Genomic DNA, 24540 nt, shown 5'->3' with positions numbered 1-24540 from the left:
GCATTCCTCCTATTTATACATCTACATATGGTCACCCCTCAATCTCCCACGTTTCAATGAATAAAGCACTAGCATACCCAGGCCCTTAAATTTCAGTAGAATCTTCATACATTTTCTCTGCACGATTTCCAGTTTAACAGTATCTTTCCTTTAATAGGGCAACTAAACTGTACACAATACTCCAAAGTGCAGTCTCAATAAACGCCTTGTACAAGGGCAACATAATTTCCCAATTCTTATACTCAATCCTCCAACTAATGAAGGTCAGCATGACAAATGCCTTCTTCATCACCCTTCTCTACTTGCAATGAAGTTTTAGGCAAACTATTTATTTGTACTCCTAGGCCCCTATATTCTACAACACTTTTCAAAACACTACCATTCCCAAAATGCCACACTTCACACATCCAAATTGTAAGCAATTTGCCTCTGTTCAGTATACTTACCTAGCTGACCCTGTAATTTTTGAAAACATTTTTACTGTCTATGACAGCATTTATTTTAGTATCATCTGCAAAATTATGTTTGCTGATGTGCTCCAAGAGCTTGTTGTCTCTCTTTAAAAACCTTACCTCATTGACATCTGTCCCCAACTTCAGATGAATTGTGGAGGCAACACATACAACACACTGGAGGAACTCAGCAGGTTGGGCAGCAGGGAGGGGATAGGCAGGAAAGGTGAAGAAGAGATGTAAGGGGAACGCACTATGGGTAACAGAAGGCGGCAAAACCCTTCTTCTCTTTTACTACCTATCCCCTCCCCCACCCCTTGATCTTTCCCCTTATTGGTTTTTCACCTGGCACCTACCAGCCTTCTCCTTCCCACCCTCCCCCCACCTTGTTTACAGGACCCCTGCCCCCTCCCTCTTCAGTCCTGACGAAGGGTCTTGGCCCGAAACGTTGACTGCTCGTTTCCACGTATGCTGCCCAACCTGGTGAGTTCCTCCAACGTGTTGTATGTGTTGCTTTGATCCCAGCATCTGCAGTGTACTTGTGTTTTAGAATTGTGGAGGCACTTGGTTTAAAGCCTTTAGGCATATCTCACTGAAACAGTATTGACTTAATGGTATGAGCACTACTTGCACTATTGCTTTATACCATTGAAAATGGATGCTCAGTAATCAAGGTGCCAAAGCTTCTTTAACTTAGAGAACCTATCAGAAAATTTACAAGAAAACCTATTTCTCAGCTAATTTTGCGTTCTGGAAAGTGCATGGAATAGAGGGAGCTAGGAGTACAAATAAATAGTCTGCCAAAAACAGTGTTGCAAGTAGACAGGGTGGTGAAGAAGGCATTTGTCATGCAGGCCTTCATTAGTCAGAGCACTGGGTATAATTGAGAAGTTATGTTGCCCTTGTATAAGACATTTATGAGACTGCACTTTGGAGTATTGTGTACAGTTTTGGTTGCCCTGTTAAAGGAAAGATGCCGTTCAACTGGAAATAGTGCAGAGAAGACTTATGAAGATGAGGTAATAAAACAAAGCATGAAAAGCTTGGTAGAATATATGAAGAACATACACAAAATGCTTGGTAGAATATATGAAGAACATACACAAAATGTTGGAGGAATTTCATCAGTCCTGACGGTGACTGTTTATTCCCCTTCAAATATGTTGCCTGACTGAGTTCCTCAAGCATTTTGTGTGTGTTGCTCAAGATTCCAATATCTGCCTAATCTCTTCTGTTCATGAAGTAACCACTTGCACTTCCATAATACTTATCAATTTTAATTTTATTTTTATTTAAAGATACAGCACGGTAATCCCCTACCAGCCCACAGAACCCACAACACCCAATTACACCTATGTTACCAATTAACCTACTAACCCGTACACCTTTGGAATGTAGGAGGAAACTGGAGCACCCAAAGAAAACTCACATGGTAACAGGGAGAACATACAAACTCCTTACCTACAGCAGAGTGAAATGAACCCAGGGTCGGTGACACTGTAATAGTGTTTCGCTAACCGCTATGCTACCGTGCTGCCCCCTGATCTTTACTGAAGATTATATATACACACTTCCTGTTTAGATCCTGAGAGACAAAAGAGATTACTTGTATTCTGTGCAGAAACACACAGCCATGCAGAGAGCCAAACTTCAACTACCAGCGTTACGGTCTTTGAAGCTAACCTGGTTCACCTTTGTCCCTTCCGTTATCTCTGTCCAATTTGTTACCTTCTCGCAAATTTTTCATTTTGACTGCATGTAAAGATTTCCCAGAAGGAAGTGCCACATCAGATGTCTTTCTATCTCCTTCTGCTAATATAAATTAAAGCAAAAAAAGAAAATGAGAACATCTGCTACAAAATTGCTTTCCTTACTTTCTAATACCAATTTACGTTAATCACAGCAACATACATGTAGACAGATTCACCTGCATATAGGAGGTGAATTTCTGAAGTTTCATCAATAGTACTACAAAAATAGATGCAAAACAATTCATTCCTCTTATTTCTTGTGAAAATATGATTTTTAAAGGGGCCTTAAGAAGTATCTTTCACTTTAAAACTTATAATTAAGATAGGATTACTAAGTTTTGTTCATCTAGTCCACATATTTGTATTGAAGCCAACTATGCATTATTATTGTAGACTGAGATGCACCTCAACTTATAGTTCTTGAAAATCTGTTTTATCAATTCCTAACTTCACTTAAAATAGTTAGAAAAATTAATGATTAATTAGAATAAAGCACAGATCCACACAATCTTGTTTAATTCACGTATTCCCACAATGTCCAAGGAGATGTGGCCTTTCACAGCTTTTCTTGGTTCCAGCTTGGAAATCACAAGATACCATTCATGCAGCGCAGCAGTCACTGGACAACAGTTGAAGGCAAGATTCTCAATGATTGCAAGCATCAATTTGATTTTTTAAAATCGGAATCAGAAGGGTTTAATATTACTGGCATACATTGTGAAATTTGTTGTTTTGCAGCAGCAGTATATTGCAATACATAATAAAAAACTATAAATTACAATAACAAGTATAGATTAAAAAAATAAACAAATAGTGCAAAATGAGAAGGAAGAAATATTAAGAGAGACATGAGTTCATTGTCCACTTAGAGATCTGATGGTGGATGGGATGAAGCTGTTCCTTAAACCTTGACTGTGTGTCTTCAGGCTCCTGTACCTCTTCCCTGATGGTAGCAATGAAAAGAGCTTGTTCTGGGTGATGGGGGTCCTTAATGATAGATGCCATCCTCTGGAAGTATCACCTTTTGAAGATGTCCTGGAGGCAGGGGAGGGCAGTGACCATAATGGACCTGGCTGAGTTTACAACTTTCTGCTGCTTTTCGCCATTCTGTGCAGTGGCCTTTACATACCAGGCAGTGATGCAATCAATCAGAATGCTCTCCATGGTACAGCTGTAGAAATTTACAAAAGTCTTGGTGACATACCAAGTCTCCTCAAACTTCGAATGAAATATAGTTGCAGTCATGCCTTCTTTGTAATTGCATCAATATGTTGGACCCAGGATAGATCCTCAGAGAAGTTGATACCCAGGAATTTGAAACAGCTCACCTTTTCCACTGCTGTTCCCTCAATGACTAATGGTGTGTGTTCCCTTAACTTCCCCTTCCTGAATTCCTTGTTGTGATCTCCCAGTGAGAAAATCAAGGATCTAGTTGCAGAGGGAGGAATAGAGGCCCAGGTTTTGGAGAATTTTGATTAGAACTGAGCAAATGATTGCATTGAACACTGAACTGTAATCAATAAACAGCAGTCTGACATATTGTCTAGGTAATCCAAGGTTAAGTGGAGAGCCAGTGAGACTGCATCTACTATAGTCCTATTGTGGCAATAGGCAAATTGCAGCAGGTTCAGGTCCTTGCTTAGACAGAATGTGAATTTTCTGGTTTATCCACAGCTTTTGATTTGGGTATGTCCAATATGTTTTCAAAGGCACACACTCGTCCACATAGGTCTTGATGAAGTCAGTGACAACATATTCATTCAGATTCAAAGATGAATCACTTAACTTGTCCAGTCCACTGACTCAAAACAGTGTTGCAAGTGCTCCTCTAATTCCCTTGACTATACCTTTCTGGTCTTCATTATTGGTACTACAGTCTTTAGTCTCTGCTTTATGCCAGGAGTAGAAGTACAGCCAAGTGATCAGACTTCCCAAAGTGTGGGCATGGGATGGAAGTGTTGTTGATTGTGGTATAACTATGGTAAAGTGTGTTGGCTCCTCTAGTTCCACAGGTGAAATGTTGGTGGTAGTTGTTCACAGACTTCTTCAAGCTGGCGTGGTTAAAATCCACTGCAATGACAGGGAAGGCATCGGGTGCACTATTTCATGCCTGTTGACAACGGTGCTCAGCTCCTCCAATCCCTGCCTGACAATTGGCCTCAAACTCTCCAGCACAGTTCAAAAGAGAGATCAGTTGAAGGAATAGCAAAGATATGAACAGTTACTTAATGTATACAGCAAAAAAACAGCTAGTGAGGCAGGGGGACACAATTGTAAATGCCATTCTTGTCAGTACACCAGGTCACTTGCATGAAGAGAGATCCTATGAAGCTAGACTCCCAGCAAAAAAGCTGCACTGATCCACTCTGATATTGGAATAAACAATAAGGTACAGATGGCAGATAATCATAACATGAGGCCATGGAGTACTTACCCTGATAAAATTTAGAATATTCATATTTTTTGAGAAATAAAAGAAAACAGTCACTGGTCTACTTTTGTCTTTTAGTTCACTTAAGGTTTTGAAATTCTCCAAACCCACTGTAGTTGCGGGGAAAATCCAGTTCACCACATTTTCCCTCACAACAGTTTCCATTTGTCCAGAAAACATTACAAATGAATTCTTCAGAGTTATAAAGCTTTTTTGTTGCTCTGTCTGAATGATAGTTATCTGTAAAATGGCTAATGTAAATATTTTACGTAACGCACAGCATAAATCATTTCAGGCCACTACTCAATGGATTTCAGAAGGATGATGTTGGATCTCAGTTAAATCTACCAGATACAGAAAGGTCTGGATAAAGTGGACAGGGAGGAGATATTTCACTTAGTAAGAGAGTCTAGGATCCTTGAGCAATGCCTCAGAATAAAGGGATATTTCTTTAAAACTAAGATGAGAAGGAATTTCTTCAACCTGGTGGTGGTGAATCTATGGAAATCATTGCCACAGAGAGCTGTGGAGGCCAAGTGATTGGGAATCTTTAAGGCAGAAATTGATAGCTTCTTGATTGGTAAGGGGTTTAAGGGTTACGAGGAGAATCAGGTAGAACAAAACACAACCATGATTGAATGGCAAGCAAGCTTAACGGGCTAAATGGCCTGATACTGTTGCTTTATCTAATAGCCTTAATTTTTATCTATGTCACCATGGAGTACATAGTCCTAAAAAAAGTAATTATTTGGTGTCCACTTTACTTACCATCTAATATTCTGTGGCTAGTGATGTTATTATCGGACTGTACTAATGAGGATTGTTCCTCGCAGCGCTTTGGCTTCAACCTCCTGGGCTTAGTTTCAAGGTTAGGCTGAACCATGAGAAGGTCCTGCCGTTTCTTCCTCTGCTTCTGTTCCAATAGTGCACGCTTGAGAGAGATTCATTTTGAAATTTATTCATAAATGTTGGAAAGAAAAGTTCAAGGACATCAATAACATTCTAGCAAACAGAAACCTAATTACAACTCAATTTACAAATACCTCAGAGATAGTTATATGGCACATAAAGAGGGTCTTTGGCTCAGATTGTTCATGTTGACTAAGTTGTCTACATGAACTAGTCACATTTGCTTTGTTTGGCCCATATCCCTCTTTCCTATCCATATACTTGTCTGAACATCTTTTGAATTCTGTAATTCTACTAACTTCTACCACTTCCTTTGGCAGCCCATTTCACATACCCACCACCCTCAGGCCTCCTTTAAATTCTTCCACACGCACCTTAAATCTATACCCTCTTTCCCATGACAGGGGACACTTGTTTCAGAGTCCCCTACCCTGGGAAAAGGACTGTTACCATTCACCTTATTTATGTTTGTCATGATTCTACATTCCTCTTAAGTCATCCCATAGCTTCCTATTTCCCCAAGGATAAAAGCCACAGCCTATCCAATCTCCCCTTGTAACTCAACTCTTCCGGTCCCAGTAATGGCCTTTGAAAAGTTACATTATCTTTTGTAGAATTACACGAAAAATATTCCAAACGGTAGATCATCTTATCCAAGATGTCCATGATGGTATTTATTCTCCACTTCAACCTCCTCTCTTCCATCTCCCTATGTCTTCTCTTAAGTACAGTACATTTATAATCACCTGCTTCCCCAACTCTGAAGTAATGAAGTTCTTCTAAATGCCCTATTTGACTTCTTATTAACTACTTTAGAATTATGGGGCATTTGTTTTCCACATTCATGGACTGCAAATTTCTCACATCCAATTTTGTTATCCCAGACAAATCAAGATACCCAGGATTACTCAGCAAAGTTATGCACAAGTAGATGAGTTATACAATACACAAAAAGCACCATCTGCACAGGATGGATCTGCACCAATGCAGGTGAAGGGTCTCAACCTAAAGTATTAACTGTCCATTTTCTTCCATAGTTTCTCATGTTTTTTTGCACATTGCCCCAGATTCTAGCATTTCAACTGAGTTATGTAGACAATGCTCAAGCACAGCGACAACAGGGGCAAATGTTTCAGTGTTAAAATGAGAAAATAATTATATGTTCTTTCCTATTCACCAACAAAGCTTGCTCAAAATACATCAATTGTGAAAAAGCTGGGTCAGAAGCTAGAACTTTCTGCCTAAAAGCAGCAGGAGCTTCCTAAACACAAAGACTGACACAACCTGAAACAAGATCTCACCACCAACTTCTCAGAGCAATTAGGAATGGGCAATGAATGCTAGCAAATCCAAACACTGCAAATGATTTTTTTTTTTAAATGTCCTAAGGCTTCAATGCATTGAAGCAGAATTTAATATTTTTCCCTGGGTGCATAATTCCCACATAGAAGGCTGGTCCGAAAGGTTAAACCCCATGGTTGAGGGGAATAGTGGAGTTTAATCTGACAAGTGTGAAGAGGTGGATTTATTTATTTATTAAGATACAGTACAGAATAGGCCCTTCTGGAACTTTGAGCCTTGCCACCCAGCAACCTTGATATAATCATTGCCTAATCACAAGTTAATTTACAGAGTCCCAGAATAAATGTATCGGTGAGGACTAAAAATTTTTTTCTTTATGATCACTGTACTTTGCATGAAGTTTTGCACTGTGTTAACTGCCTAACTGTTGAAATGGTACACAATTTAGCCACTAGGTGGAACTGAATTACATTGAAACAGTGCACCACATTCCTCAAAATATCTTGTTAAAAATTCATCTGCGTTTTACATAGAGCAGTACAGCACAGGAACAGGCTCTTTGGTCCATAATATACATAGTGAACACAATGTCAGATTAAACATCCATTTTGCCTGCACATTATTCATATCCTGACAGTCCTGCATATTCATGCAAAAGCCTTTTCAGTACCACTATTGTATCTGCAGCTATCACTCTGTGTAAAAAAAAATCTTGTCCTCCACATCTCCTTTAAAATTTCTTGAAAAATTCTGACAAGTTCTTCCCCAACAGCAGTCAGAATCAGATTTACTATCAGAAAAGTTCAAAGTAAATTTATTTTCAAAGTACATATACCTGTACATCACTATATGCTACCCTGAGATTAATTTTCTTGTGGGCATTCACAATAGAACAAAGGAAAACAATAGAATCAATGGAAAAACTACACACAAAGACTGACAACAAATGAGCAAAAGAAGACAAACTGTGCAAATACACAATATTTACTACTACTAATAATCAACAAATAGTAATACTCAGAACATGAATTGTGGAGTCCTTGAAAGTGAGTCCAAAGGTTATGGAATCAACTTAGTGTTGAGGTGAGTAAGATTATCCACTTCACATTCATACGTTATGAAATTTGATGTTTTGCAGCAGCAGTAGAGTACAATAAGATTACTATAAATCGCAATAAAAATAAATAAATAAATAAATAGATAAATAAATAAATAAATAAATAATGCGGAACAGAGCAGAGTAGTGGGTTATGTTCATAGATTCATGGTCTGTTCAGAAATCTGATGGTGGAGGGGAAGAAATTGAAAACACTTAGTGAGTGCTTGCAGGTTCTTGTACCTCCTTTCTGATGGTAGCAATAAGAAGAGGGCATATCCTGGATGGTGAGGGTCTTACATGATGGATTTGCCTTCTTGAGGCATCACATTTTGAAGATATCCTTGATGGTGGGAAGGCTAGTGCCTATAATGCAGCTTTTTCTGATCCTGTGCATTGGCACGACCATACCAGGTAGGATGCTCTCTGTGGTACATGTGTAGAAATTTGCCAGAGTCTTTGGTGACATACCAAATCTCCATGAACTCCAAATGAAATATACAGTAGCCACTGAAATGCCTTCTTTGTAATTGCATCAATATGTTCGACCCAGAATAAATTTTCAGAGTTGTTGACGTGCAGATGAAGCTACTCACCTTTTCCACTGCTAAGCCATTGATGAGAAATGTTACGTGTTACCTGAAGTCCACAATCAATTCCTTGTTCTGCATGACATTGAATGAAAGGTTGTGTTGCAACACCATTCAACCAGCTGATCTATCTCACTTCTGTTAAGTCTCCTTGTCACCACCTGAGATCTGAGAGATCTCATTATTCCTGCTTTATTACAATTAATGTCAAAAGCATGTGTTAATAGCACACTCCTCCTCAATTAAAGAAGAGTCTATTTAATGAAAAACAGAGAATTTAAGGAAGAACCTTTCTTCCATTAGGAACAATTATTTTACCAGGTATCTTCAAAGTGAAGCAGCCTCTCATTATGAATAATGGGATCGCTCAAAAACAAATGCCTATTTTCAAAAAAGCTTCATCTGGTGAACGATCATCTGTTTTACAACTATCAAACCTTGAGTTAAATCACTGCAGAACCCCTTTGCCTCCCCTCCCCTCCCCTCCTGACTCAGAAACCCACTCATTAAAGAAGATGATTTGTTGCAACTCCAGTCTATAAGTTCTGAGGTGGCTGATAATGCCAATGTGGGATTTGCTAACCAATCTGCTACAACTGGGACATGTGTTTGAGGAATAAGGGAAGCAATACTCTCTTTTGGCCTTTTCATTAGACTTCAATATGTTCCTAAAGAGATCTGAGGTGCTCAGTTCCATCCAGGATGATCCATCTTCATAATGTATGGATTTTCATGAGATGATGAAAATACATTAATTCCAGAGGCTTTCAGAACATCCTTGAATCCTTTCTTCAATCCTCTTGGAAATTTCTTGCTGTGACAGAGGTTTTGACTTTGGCTATGATTTTGGGAATCTGTTGTCAGAAATGTAAATAAAGTGGTCCATCTACTGGAGTCAGATAAAATTCAGATAAAATTTTGATACTGAGGATACTGGCCCAGGAGAGGGCACTTATGTTTGTTTGCTTGGCTGTCCAATGAATTTAGTAGATATCGTACCACCTCTGAGATTTAAAATGTCTGCGATAAGTATTCCACCACTACACTCACAACACTCCAGATGAGTGGGTGCAGGCTGGGTTTGTTCCAAGTCTCTAAATCAATCTTCATCGTGCGAAGTTGCATGGTGGACCGGGGTGAGGAGGCCAAGCGTGGCTATAAGTTTCCTTTTGTACTATATTGATATACATATGTATGAAATGATCTGCCCGGATGGCATACTATCAAAAGCTTTTCACACTATACCTCAGTACATGAAACCATAATAAACCAATTACCAATTCCTCTTAATTAGCTAGTTCTAGTAGATAACTAGTAAATTTTCAACTTTAATATTTAAACATGTACAGAACCAATAATCTGTAAATGATTACATTCGCCTGGGAAATTCTTATCTCATCTAGTTTAAGGATGTTTCTTGTGTGTGTTGCTCTAGATTTCCAGCACCTGTAGAATCTCTTGTGTTAAGGTTGTCTCTTCCTGTTTCCTCAAACACTCATGATAAAAATTTTATGAATCTTAGAAAGTTTGTAAGTCCTGTATGCCCACCATAAGTCAAATGAACCGAGCCTGTTGAGTGAAAACTTGAGTTTTTAAACATTGATTGCTGGTCTCTGGCATCTGGAATCTATCAGGACTCAGGAGTACATCAAGTATTATACCCTCATAGGAAACACAAATTTTTGGTAACAAAATAAAATGCCAAAGTACTATTCTTTCTTCTGAAAATTGTGAAAACTGTTTTTTTTTAGGGTTGTTAAATAATAGTAACCCTCACACCTCATTGCCAATTTCCTTTGTTCAGTATTTAAAACAGTCCACACTAAAGGTCATCTTACTGAACAATACTTCAATTGGCCTTACTTTCCACTGAGTTCTCAGTTAAAAATTTGACGAATTTACATTGGTTCATTTTGTTCAATAGCTATTTGTTTAAAAATTAATGATTTCAGTATTAATCTAATCCATTATCATACTATGACTTAGCTTGTATTAACTGTAAATCATTACATCCTAGTAACTGCTTTCTTATCTCACTTGGTTCAGGACATCAAGGAAGTCTCTTCTCTGGTTCACAAAAAGTTTATGCCAAAAGCTTCTCAAGTCACTTACTGTTACAATGAATGCATGCTGGCAATTTGACAACTATCATTCCAAAATCAAGAGTTTTCAATATAGAGCAAAATTCTTAGCAAAACATGGATCAATTAAAAGCACCCACCCTGGAAACGTACCTGACAGAGTTCTTTGTGGAAATAAAAGCAATGAATGAAAAATTACCATGAACTGATCGAGGAAAACTCATGGATGCTTTGTTTAGGGATTTTCAATAACTTTAGATGAAGTATTGCACAAGACGTTTGATGATAAAATGAAATCAAATATTTATTTATTTAGTGGTACAACATGGAGTAAGCCCTTCTAACCCTTTGAGCCACACTACCACAGTAACCAACAAAAGTGATTAATCCTAATCTAATCACTGGGCAATTTACAATGACTAATTAACCTACCCAGTCTTTGAGCTACTGGAGGAAACTGGAGCACCTGGGGAAAACCCCATGCATTCCACGGGGAGGACATACAGGCTTTTTTTTTACAGATGGCTCCAGAAATGAATTCCAAGTTCTGAAGCCCCAAGCTGTAATAGCATTGCGCTAACCACTACGCCACTGTGGTGTCCATATATGACAGCACTGATGAAAAATTCATAGATGGGATAAATGGTGAGTGTCTGTATTTTAGACAGGTAGGAAACAACTGCTGTAGGTTATTGAAAGAAGAATGTTCTTCTAAAAATGTTGTAATAACACAGCATAACCAGCAGAGTGCACAAAAATTATTAGTGTACTTAATGGCAAAAAAGAAACCAAAAAAAAGACTCAGAAGAAGAGACTAGAATATTCTCAGTTCAGCATGATATACCTGAGAACCACAACTGCTTCCAAGGTCTGTACAGTTTTTAATGGGATTAAGCAATCTATTGCTGCTCAACACTGATGAAACAATGCCAATTATGGCCATATTTATTGCCGGACTCCTCAGATGAAATGTGGCTACTGATCAGGGATACTAGTGCATTTAAGAAAACAAGGTTTTTACCAACTACCTTGCTGGCAAACATATAGTCTCTGGTACATAAAATTGAAGATCTCAAAGTTAAGGTGCTATATCAGAGGGACATTAGGACTGCTTGCATTCTTTGTTTCATGGAAACCTTTTAAAACCCTTCCATACCAGATGCAGCAATTCAGATTGACATGTTCACTATACATTATCAGGATAGGACTGTCAAGTCTCTCAAAAGCAGAGGTGGAGATTGTATGTCTCATGATCAACTCCTCTTGGTGCACAGATGTATCAGTTCTGCTGACCAGACTTGTAATATCTTGGAACCGAGTGCCATCCATTTTACCTACCGCCAGAGATTTCAGTGATCAATTTGGTAGTGGTGTACACTCCATCTCAGGCCAAATCCAAACAGGTTCCAGATGATTTGAGAAATGTGAACACATGCATGAAACAGCACACCCTGACGTCTTCACTATCATTTTGAGGGATTTTAACCAGACCAACTTGAAAAAAAAAATCACTAAATAATTACCAACAAATCACTTGTAGTACCAGATGAAACAACACACTGGACAACTGTTTCTCTACCAGCAAGAATGCCTACTGTGCTATTTCGCACACACGCTTTGGAAAGTCTGATCACCTGGCTGTTTTTCTACTCCCCGAGTATAGGCAGAAGACTGAAGACTGCAGCACCAGAAGTGAGAACCACAAAGGTATGGACAAGCGAAGCACAGGAGCACTTACACAATTGTTTTGAATCAGTGGAGTGGATTGTATTCAGGGATTCATCTTTGAATCTGAATGAGTATACTGCAGTTGTTACAGACTTCATTAAAAACTGTGTGGATAAGTATATGCCTATGGAAACTTGCAGTACATTCCAAATCAAAAGCTGTGGATGCACCAGGAGGTTCATCGTCTGCTGAGGACTAGATCTGTGGCATTTAAGACTGGTAACCCAGGTCTGTATAAGAAAAACAGGTATGTCTTGCGGAGGGCTATTTCAAGAGCGAAGAAACGATTCCGAGTGAGGTTGGAGGCTGCATCAGGCATCGGGTACGTGTCAACATTACTTCCAACAAAGCAAAATGCATGAACGGCAGCGATGCATCACTACCAGATGAACTCAATGCCTTTTATGCCCGCTTTGAAAGGGAGAATATAACTACAGCTGTGAAGGTTACTGCTGCACCATCTAACCCTGTGATCTCTGTCTTGGAGGCCAAAGTTAAACAGTCTTTAGGGAAGGTGAACCCTTGTAAGCTGGCAGGCCCCAATGGAGTACATGGTAAGGCTCTGAAAACTTGTGCCAACATTTTCAACTTCACTGCTATGGGTGGAAGTTCCCACTTGCTTCAAAAAGGCAACAATTATACCAGTGCCTAAGAAGGGTAGTGTGAGCTGCCTTAATCACTATCACCCAGTAGCACTAACCTCTGCATTAATGAAATGCTTTCAGAGGTTGGTCATGACTGGAATGAAGTCCTGCCTCAGCAAGGACCTGGACCCACTGCAATTTGCCTAATGCCACAATAGGTCTACAGCAGATGCAATCTCAATGGCTCTTCACCTGGCCTTAGATCACTTGGACAACACAAACACTGATGTCAGGATGCTGTTCATTGACTATAGCTCAGCGTTTATCACCTCATTCTCACAGTCCTGATCGCTAAGCTACAGAACCTGAGCCTCTGTGCCTCCCTCTACAATTGGAGATAATATCTTCTCCTCACTGACAATCTACACCTGCACACCTCAGGGATGTGTGCTTAGCCCACTGCTCTACTCCCTCTATACCCATTTCTGTGTAACTAGGTATAGCTCAAATGCCATCTATAAATTTGCTGATGATACAACCACTGTTGGTAGAATCTCAGATGGAGATGATAGGACGCACAAGAGGAAGATATATCAGCTAGTTGAATGGTGTTGCAGCAACAACCTTGCACTCAATGTCAGTGAAAGAACTGATTGTGGACTTCAGGAAGGGTAAGACGAGTGAACACAAACCAATCCTCATAGAGAGATCAAAAGCGGAAAGAGTGAGCAATTTCAAGTTCCTGAGTGTCCAAATCGCTGAGGATCTAACCTGATCCCAACATATCAATGTAGCTGTAAAGAAGGCAAGACAGTTTGAAGAGATTTGGTTTGTCACCTAAACACTCAAAAATGTCTATAGATGTACCATGGACAGCATTCTGACAGGCTGCATCACTGTCTGGTATGGGGGGTGGGGAGAGCTACTGCACAGGACTGATAGCTATAGAAAGTTGTAAAATTAATCAGCTCCATCTTGGGTACCAGTATCCATAGCTTTCAATACATCTTCAAGGAGTGATGCCTCAGAAAGGCAGTGTCCATCATGAAGGACCTCATCACCCAGGACATCCCCTCTTGTCATTGTTACTGTCAGGAAACAGGTACAGAAACCTGAAGGCATGCACACACTCAGCAATTCAGGGACAGCTTCTGCCCCTCTACCATATGATTCCTAAATGGACATTAAACCCATGAATACTACCTCACTTTTAAAAAAAATATATTACTTCTGTTTTGCACTATTTTTGATCCAACTATAATCTAGACACACACGCACACACTTGTAGTAATCGGTTTACTACTTGAGCTTTCTTTCTATATTATCATGTATTGCATTGTACTGCTGTTGCTAAGTTAAGAAATTTCACGATACATGCCAGTGATAATAATCCTGATTCTGAATATTGATTACATATGTAATGCCAAGGTTATGATTTCCATTGCCATGATGTAGATATTCCATTTTAGCAGTTTTCTGCAAAAGGTGTGGGTCCTGCCACTCTGGCTTCGCTAAAAATAAGAAACCATGTTGTTCAACGTAGTACTGTTGTGTCAGGCAATTAGGATGGTAGTATCAGGAGAATGTTCTAGAGAGAGTGGGGTGGAAGAGAGATTTGTGATGGACAGTAGTCTGGGTTGGGGTCTTTTGGTGGGAGCTGTGGAGTGGGACGCAAGGCAAGATGCTGCAGAACGTTGTTGGAAGGAGAGTCCCCCGTTGCAAGAAGTGCTTTGTGCAGATGAATGGCTCCAAGGAGGAAGGGCCAATACTACTGAGAGAAAGCCAGTTTGTTTGAGATGGGCTTTGAGGGACGTTCAGAATGTGGCGGGTGCTTTCACGCAGACCGTGGGTCAAGTGTATGAGTAAAGACGACTCCAGTATGAGCTGCAATGTTATGTGCATATTCAACTGGTCTAACTGTAAAGGGCCCTTTTATTTTCTTTTTCCTATTAACTGTCTGATAAAGCTGAAATTGATAAATATACTTTCCTTATAATTACACAGCATTCGGTCAAATCAACCTTCCTTTAATCAGAACATCACAGCATTCCTGTTTGGTTGAACCCCAAATCATAGTAACCCTAGATGTATATTGTTTATGAAAGGTGGCCTTTTCACTGCTGAGTCACATGCCTGTTAGCTAAAAAGCTGAGTTTGTATACGAGCCCTGGTGAGAGGGTTACACATATAGTAAATGACATTTAATGTAAAGGAACATGAAGCAGTAACTATAAGGGAAAGAATATACAACATTCTAAGCTGTGTGTGTGCCTGCATGTGTGCTTATATGTCTTGGGGACTGGGGAGCAGTATATTCTGACTTTAGTAACAGTATAAAATATTTGATATTTCAGACTGAGACCCTTCTTCAAGATTGGAAAGGAAGAAAATAAAAAGGAGGGGGAGTGGAAGGAGGATAGCTATAAGGTGATAGTTAAAGCCAGATGGGTAGGAAAGATGAAGGGCTGGAAAGGAAGAAATCCAACCCCGTACCTCTCAGGCTCCATTGTCATCTTTTGGATCTTTGGAGTCTCCATCTTCTCCCACCTCACCTTCCTGAACACCCCAATCCTTCACTCTCCTCTGGCACCACCAATTCTCTCTCCCCCGATCCCAGTTCTAATCATTGTTGTGTCATCTGTGAATGTGAATTTTCCTCTATTCAGGACATTTGCAACAGCAGGTGCGTAAAAAAGGGCCCAGAGGATCATCAGGAACTCCAGCCATCCCAACCACAAATTGTTTCAGCTGCTACTGTCTGGCAAATGGTAGCACAACATTAAGGCCAGGACCAACAAGCTCCGGGACAGCTTCTTTCACCAGGTCATCAGATTGATCAATACACATTGATCTGATCACATACCTGACTGTATGTACATGTATCCAGAATAATTATTATCACTGGCAAGTGATGTGAAATTTGTTAACTTAGTAGCAGCAGTTCAATGCAATACATAATATAGAAGAAAAAAATAAAATAATAATAATAATAATAAAAAAGCAAATCTTATTCAGCAGACTTTTACAGTATACATATATTGAATAGATTAAAAATCATGCAAAAAACAGAAATACTATATATTTTTAAAAAGTGAGGTAGTGTTTTCGGGTTCAATGTCCATTTAGGAATTGGATTGCAGAGGGGAAGAAGTTGTTACTGAATCACTGTGTGTGTGCCTTCAGGCTTCTGGACCTCCTACCTGATGGTAACAGTGAGAAAAGGGCATGCCCTGGGTACTGGATTCTGACATCTTCCCCCATTTTTTCCATTCCTGAAGAAGGACCTTCGATCAAAATGTTGACTGTATATTCATTTCCATAGATGCTGCTCGACCTGCTAGGTACCTCCAGCATTTTATGTGTGTTGCTTTAGATTTCCAGCATCTGCAGACTTTTTCGTAGTATAAAATACTGCATTCACTTCATTTTCCACAAAGACAAATTTCCTTTTATTGAGGGAAAATCTGGTAGTGTATATATAGGTATAGTGGCATGCGAAAGTCTGGGCACCCCGGTCAAAATTTCTGTTACTGTGAATAGCTAAGCGAGTAAAAGATGACCTGATTTCCAAAAGGCATAAAGTTAAAGATGACACAGTTCTTTAATATTTTAAGCAGGATTACTGTTTTATTTCCATCTTTTATAGTTTCAAAATAACAAAAAAGGAACAGGGCCTGAAGCAAAAGTTTGGGCACCCTGCATGGTCAGTACTTCGTAACACCCCCTTTGGCAAGTTTCACAGCTTGTAAATGCTTTCTGCAGCCAGCTAAGAGTCTTTCAATTCTTGTTTGGGGGATTTTCATGCATTCTTCCTTGCAAAAGGCTTCTAGTTCTGTGAGATTCTTGGGCTGTCTTGCACACACTGCTCTTTTGAGGTCTATCCACAGATTTTCAATGATGTTTAGGTAGGGGAACTGTGAGGGCCATGGCAAAACCTTCAGCTTGCACCTCTTAAGGTAGTCCATTGTGGATTTTGAGGTGTGTTTAGGATCATTATCCTGTTGCAGAAGCCATCCTCTTTTCATCTTCAGCTTTTTTTTAAAAAAAAACAGATGGTGTGATGTTTGCTTCCAGAATTTGCCGGTATTTAATTGAATTCATTCTTCTCTCTACCAGTGAAATGTTCCCCGTGTCGCTGGCTGCAACACAAGCCCAAAGCATGATCGATCCACCCCCATGCTTGACAGTTGGAGAGGTATTCTTTTCATGAAATTCTGCACCCTTTTTTCTCCAAACATACCTTTGCTCATTGTGGACAAGAAGTTCTATTTTAACTTCATCAGTCCACAGATCTTGTTTCTAAAATGCATCAGGCTTGTTTAGATGCTCCTTTGCAAACCTGATGCTGAATTTTGTGGTGAGGATGCAGGAGAGATTTTCTTCTGATGACTCTTCCATGATGGTCATATTTGTGCAGGTGTCACCGACAGTAGAAAAGTGCACCACCACTCCAGAGTCTGCTAAATCTTCCTGAAGGTCTTTTGCAGTCAAACAGGGGTTTTGATTTGCCTTTCTAGCAATCCCACAAGCAGTTCTCTCAGAAAGTTTTCTTGGTCTTCCAGACCTCAACTTGACCTCCACCATTCCTGTTAACTGCCATTTCTTAATTACATTACGAACTGAGGAAATGGCTACCTGAAAACACTTTGCTATCTTCTTATAGCCTTCTCCTGCTTTGTGGGCATCATTTATTTTAATTTTCAGAGTGCTAGGCAGCAGCTTAGAGGAGCCCATGACTGCTGATTTTTGGGACAAGGTTTGAGGAGTCAGTGTATTTATAAAGCTTTGAAATTCGCATCACCTGGCCTTTCCTAATGATGACTGTGATCAAGCCATAGCCCTAACAAGCTAACGAAGGTCTGAGCCCTTGGTAAAAGTTATCTGAGAGCTCAAATCTCTTGAGGTACCCAAACTTTTCCTTTCCTTTTTTCACTCAAAAATTGTACAAGACAAAATTAATACACTAATCTTGCTTAAAATGTTGAAAAGAATGTTTCATCTTTAACTTATAAGACTTTTGGAGACCAGTTCATCTTCTACTCACTTAACTATTCACAGTAACAGAAATATAGACCGGGTGCCCAAACTTTTCATGCCACTGTACATTGTAGGTGGCCAATTATTTGATACTCATCTTTTGTCATCATCAACAACAAAAGTATATCTTAAAAAGCAAGATCAATTTCATGGAATGTATTACAAAGAAATGAGAAAACTATTGAACGTTAAATAAATAATTGAGAAAGCATGTCATATAAATGACCCAAGTAGTCTGAGGATACAGTGGATCCCAGTTAATTAGGCTTTCGGCTAATTGGGACTGATGCTTATGTATTTGTAAGAACTCTTAACAAACAAAAACTAATCAAGAAAATAGCCAGGATTCCCTTTACCAACAAAAGAAAATCTGCAGATGCTAGAAATCCAAGCCACACACACAAAATGCTGGAGGAACTCAGCAGGCCATGCAACGTCTATGGAAAAAAAATTTGATGTTTCGGGCCAAGACCCTTCATGAGGACTTAACAACTGAAACTTCCTGACACAATTCTAAATTGTTCTGTACTTCATTTAAGAACATAATTTGTTACTCAGTTGAACAGTACTTTGTCTTTTTATACATTTTTAACTACATATTTCCATGAAACTTTGGCTAACTAAGGCAGCCACTTAATTGGGCCGAATGTATTGGTCCCAATTAACCAGAATATACTATATTAAAAAATTTTCAAATAGCTTAGTAGCAACCTAGAAAAATTCAATGAAATGAAAATAGGCAGCACCAAGAGTAAACAATTGGTTCTCCAGGTAGCTTCAGATGTTTTGTTTAAGATATCCTGATATTCGTTTAAGATATCAAAGGTGGTCATGTATAAATAGATTTTTTTTAAATTGCTCATCAATTATTACTTTCTCTCCTGAAGATTTTACCAGAAATATTTAAATGACAGCTTAGACCCAGATGCAGGAATATTTCAGTTATTAAGTTGTAATATTCTATTTCAAAAAGTCCAAGTTACCAATTTTATTATACTTTGTTTTAATACACATTTTAGTGTTAAAAGTTGGGAATGAGGTGAAATTTTTCTCTTTGTAAAAAAAAAATAATTCTTAGCAATCTGTTATCCAAGAATGAGCATTTGTTATATTGGATAAGGGTGAGGAGAGAGGTGGAACAATGAGGTGTTTTTTGAATTATTAAAGGAACATATGTTTTTTGCCAAGGAACGATAACTTACATGATTAAACTATCTGTCAAAATTGAACCTGAAACAAGTATTATAAACCAAAGTGATCTCTGCTATTGTAGTTGAGAAAAAAAATTTAAAATATTCTATAGTTTCAGAAAAAAAATTGCCAGATTATGAAAAGGATGAAATATAAAACCATTTAAATGCAAAAAAAAAAGTGTTCCTTATGAACAAGGTACTGCTTCTGGTGACACTATAAGTGATAATGTTTTACTTTTGTACACACACATTTCATAATTATATAATAATATAGATTCAGTTCATAAAAATGTCCTAGAATTTTTCCATTCTCTTCTATCCTTTAGTCCTGATTTTCCATTTTGTTTGTTATACACTGCACTCTCTTTTTCTATGAGGCTCTCAGATATTTAGAATAGAAAGGAGCCACTCAGCTCATCAGGCCTGAGCCAGGACATTTGTACTCTTTTGCCCTTTCCTGACAGCACAATATTTTTCCTCTCACTTTTATCAAAGATGTCTTCCATTATTCTTTTAATCCCTGTAGCAATAAACTTGGGTATAATATTATGCTGTAATCTGTCAAACACTGTTTAAAAGTTCATGAACATAACTACATTTTTTTAACAATCTTCTGTAACTTAAAGTAAACACAGTCTCGCTGGTCAAATGGTTTTACATCGCTGATGTTTATTTATCCCTCTATTATAATCTAAACATCATGTTATTTTGTTCTGCATTACTGGCTCTACCATTAGACCTACTGGCAGAGCTAATTCTATGGTTGTGTCAATTCCTCTTCCTTTTTTTGAAAACAAGACACCGAATTAGTAATCCTTCAGTTCTCTGACAATGTTGCATTATCCAAGGAGAATTAGGAAGCTATACCATCCAGAGCAGATGAATTTTCTACTTTAAATGCTACAATTTTTGATCTATTACCTTTTTATCTATCATTTTTCTCCATTCAGTACTATATCCTATTTACTGTAACTCTGGCAGCAACCTCTAGTAAAAACAGATGTATTGTTCCACTAATATGATTACTCCCTGATTATCAATGTTTAGCCTTTATATGTCATATCCCCTTCATGGCAATCTTTTGTACTATATAAATGACCTCTTTGCAGGAGGTCATCTCATACTATGAAAGATCTGGAGAAGGGTCACCAGAATGCTGCATCAGAAAGGTGAGATGAAGTGTGCAAAAAGTACAAGAGACAAGCACTATTAAATTTATGTACTTCATAAATATGGATAGATCAAATAGAATTAAAAAGCATCACAGGACCAGATGGTTTTCAGAGGAGATATGTGGAGTTCAACAAGCAAGGCAAATGAACTGCCAGTACAAATATAACAACTGTGACCTGGATGAGAATCAAGGACTGTGAACTTACTATTCAAAAGACCTCTCTTATATCTAACGATTCTTTTCTTAACAGCAAACTGCTTTATAACCTACCATTTTTTTCATCTATTCTTAATTCTCTATTATTCTTCAGATATGCATTACAGTTTTATTGCATTTAGCCTTAAACTTACTTATTACATGCTTTAATTATTGGGACAATGTCTCCTACCAGTATTACCATACAATTGTAATCCAAATTATTTTGAATAACTCGATTTGCTTTTCTGTAACATAACAGCAACAGACTATGTTACTTAAATAGAAACATTCTTCTGCACTCCAGATTGGAGAGCTTAAGAAGTTCCTCTCTGTAGTTATTTTTAAATATCTGTTATGAAATCGGTGAGAAGCGGAGAGATGCAATCAAATATTTTATCACTGGGATCTATCAGTTGATGGAGTAAATTATTTAATCACTTAATATATTTGTTTTTAATAATATTTAGCATCAGGAGGAAATTTTTATTTATAATTTTTAATTGTCTCAATACCCCCTCAACTTCTAACTGATAACACAACCAGAAAAGCATAAGCAATAAAAATTGTAAATTCAAAGGAACTGGAATGGCTTTCATATATTAGCTGCAGCAACAAATGGCTAGAAACAAGGGTAAATATTTCTGTATTAGTTTAGCAGAATGTAAATCAGTCAGCAAATGTCCATTTAGCCTTCAAAAAATATTGTACCTGTTTCTCCAGCTTCTGCTGCCGTAGGTTAATATTTTCATCTTCAAAGACACTGAGAAAGAAAACAGATTTAATTAGTTAGTGATCATATTAACATTCATAACACAAATAGCTGTGAAATCAGTAGGTTTCAATTCCAATCATTTAGAGATAGCAGAACAAGTTTAGCATCTTCAGCATCATTCTGAGCATCACAATAGAAATTAATTCACCCTGCCCCATAATGGCGTATATATGGCAACTTATCTTTTGAAAAGTAAGATGGGGCTAAGTACCTAAGACAGTTCTATGCTGCTATGGAGGTAACAAATAAGAGGCAATGTGGGCATTGCAGAATACTAAGGATTAATATTACACTTTGTGCAAAAGAAACTTTGAGACAAAATTAGTACTATCAACATGCAATCACATGACCATTGTATCACGAGCCAAATGCACGCTGCATGAAAAATACAAAGGATATAAATTAGAGCAAAGCGGGATCAGTTGAAAGAAATGTCCCTGCTAGCTATCCAGACAAATAAATTGATTGTTTAAGAGCTCAGAGAAAGAAACCGGTGTGAGAATAGTCTATTGGAAATGAAACGTACATGCTCAACAAACAGCAGCATCTGGATAAATTTACAATTGTGTTTGAAGGAATTGGAAAGCTAGCAGGGAGATTATATCTAGAGATGGACAGAAGGAAGCAGTTGATAATAAATCATGAGACATGTTCCAATGGCCTTCAACAAAATATTGAAAGCTGAGCTTGAAACACTGACAGAGTTAGGGATCATCATGGCACCAAGCACTCTTATCCATTGACAGGGTAAGTATGCAACAAGCTAAGGGGTGTTTGGTTTCACATGACGTGAGGAATCATTATCCAATGAAAGCAATGAGAATATCTTGACAGATCAAAGCAGAGTAAAATATCTCAACAGCATTGATTACCACATAGACCTTTTCAATAAGTTTATTTCCAACCACCTTCAACACAGCTTTAAGGTGATATGGCTCATTACCTATTTCAGATTAGCACCGCACCCAAAGCTTCAGCAAAAGCTGAAATAGATCGATGAAAAACTTGCTGGCAATGAAATCACAATTGATAATGTCTTTTACCTTGTAGAAGCAATAGTTGTTGCAGAGCTGAGATAAATTATAACCAAAGATGACAGTCTAATGAACGCATGCAAAGAACAAACATAGGCAGAATCTAAAGCAAACAATGAAGGAAATTTCTTTCATTAGTTACGTGGTAGTTACAGAGGATTTCAGACATAATCCAGTAAAAATGTACAAAACCTCACAGATGCTGCTGATCTCCAAAGTTCCCCTGGAATGGTCAACAACTTAAGCAAACTTCATCATTAATTCCCAATGAATGATGTGTATGAATTAATAAGAAAATATCACACTTAACTGTTCCAGCTAGGTCAGCTGTTTAAAATGCTATAGTAATCTGAAGAAGTGTAGACCATAACAACTAATATTAAAAAAACCAGGATAGCGCCATAAAACGAGGTACAAAGAAAATTCTTTAATAATTCTATTTTGTAACACTATATCCAACCAATTATTCCACATTTAAGAGAACAAACTCTCAGGGGAAGAAAATGACATCAGCAGCAATACAGGAACAGAAGGGCAGTGACGTTAGTAGATTATTATATATTATTATATTAAAGCAGATTATTATATGAAGTAGAACGAGTGAAAGGAAAAAAATGAGATTGGTAATAGCCCTACTGAGTCGCTTGATTGTTTTAATTGAAAAATCCCTAAACCCTTCATGGCAATGTTATCGGTCTCTTTTTGAGATAAAGAGTTTAACATACAGTCAAATATGATCATTGCCATGCAATTAAAAATTCCATCCTAATATCACCCAGTGAGTAATCACTGAGCAAATCTTATCACAATATTCTTCAGAATAGGTTAAAACACTGTTTGTTAAATAAAGAGAATTCTTTTTACAAGATGTACAACTATTTACATGTTCAGCTATAACCAAAGATGAGAAACAACAAATTTTGACAACATACTGTTACGAATGTGCCACAACTCTGAAGGGCCGAAGGGCACAAAGTAGCCCCCTCCTTTTTGAGAATCGCAAGATCGCTATTAATTTGGGTCTGGGACCCAGGAAATGAGAGAGAATCATCAAGGTTTTGGAATGTGTTCTGGCCTCAGCAAGACAAAGCCACGGATCACGGCCATTGTCTCTTGGAGATGGAATTGTGTATTGAGTACTGTACTATTCATTGAAGCCCTCAGGGGACGACCAGAGTGGGCTGGTTGAGGGATTGCATCATCCCAACCTGATTGCCATCTGAGACCCCGTGAGTAAGGATAAAAGAGGGTCTGGGGAACAACTCCTTTAGACGCACCAGGAGAAACGCTAGAAATCCCGTGACAGCGTTTAATAGCGACAGCCGGTAGGGGGAGCTCACGCGCGTCCTTTCCCTTTGCCTGGGATTGGGGCCTTACCACAGAAGAACGGCTTAGCTAAAGGAGAGGCCACAAGTGACCAGCCACACCAACGGAACTCTCGAAGGATCGAAATCATAAAAAGGAAAAGCTGGCAAGTTTCTAACAATCTCTCTTGACTCCAACCAAAGGCTGCAGCCTGAATGAACTGAGTGACTTTTATATTTCCATCAGACAATACATTATCCCCTCGACAACGATAGAGCTTATTTCTTATTGATTATTATTATACCCGCACTTTTAGATTTAGTATTGACGACGTATATTATCTGTATGTTTGCATTGATATGATTTTTGTGTATTTTTACTAATATATACTGTTAAAAATAGTACCATCAGACTTCAACTGACCTCTCTATCTTTGCTGGTAAGTGACCCAGTTACGGGGTTCGTAACAATACAAAACTGGAAATTCTAACTAATTAGTTACCATCTGAACAAAGGTGCATCATGTTCTTGGATATAACTTCCAAAGCAATTTCATACCTATTGGGGCAACTACTTGAAAACAAACTAAAAGTTGCTGAGCAGCTAAGTGAAGGAGTATCGCACTGTTTGACGCACTTCCAACTAACCAAATTCCAAGTTGAAAAAGTGTTTAATTCTTTATTAAAAACCAACAATAAAATCATTTGACTCTCCCGTAATTCATGTAAAGGTAACTGGATCAAATTCAAACAAGGACAAGCAGTCAACATAAAAATATGCACTCCCTACTCAGCCCCTCTCTATGCCACCAAACATGTGAACAAATGACTATATTTGTCTATTTTAACCACCACTCAATGCCCCACACCACCTGCTAACCGCCAATCAAACCCATGTGACAAA

At 38.3% G+C, this 24540-nt stretch overlaps 1 protein-coding gene across 5 annotated transcripts in view; it reads right to left on the bottom strand.

Annotated features, from left to right (window-relative positions):
• The window catches only part of LOC132398536 (tubby-related protein 3-like), a 73048-nt gene that overhangs the window by 35908 nt on the left and 12600 nt on the right, over nt 1-24540 (bottom strand). For 3 of the 5 annotated variants that reach the window (XM_059978151.1, XM_059978152.1, XM_059978155.1), the window contains exons 2-5: nt 22342-22435; nt 21235-21286; nt 5403-5565; nt 2136-2264 (exon numbers count right to left, since the gene is read on the bottom strand). In XM_059978151.1, the coding sequence (XP_059834134.1) occupies nt 2136-2264; nt 5403-5565; nt 21235-21286; nt 22342-22435 (438 nt within the window). The remainder of the gene's footprint in view (nt 1-2135; nt 2265-5402; nt 5566-21234; nt 21287-22341; nt 22436-24540) is intronic. The other 2 variants (XM_059978153.1, XM_059978154.1) reach the window with 2 other exon arrangements.

The sequence above is a fragment of the Hypanus sabinus genome, chromosome 8, assembly GCF_030144855.1.
Source record: "Hypanus sabinus isolate sHypSab1 chromosome 8, sHypSab1.hap1, whole genome shotgun sequence".
Taxonomy (NCBI): Eukaryota; Metazoa; Chordata; class Chondrichthyes; order Myliobatiformes; family Dasyatidae; genus Hypanus; species Hypanus sabinus.
This window is presented reverse-complemented; position numbering and strand designations above follow the sequence as displayed.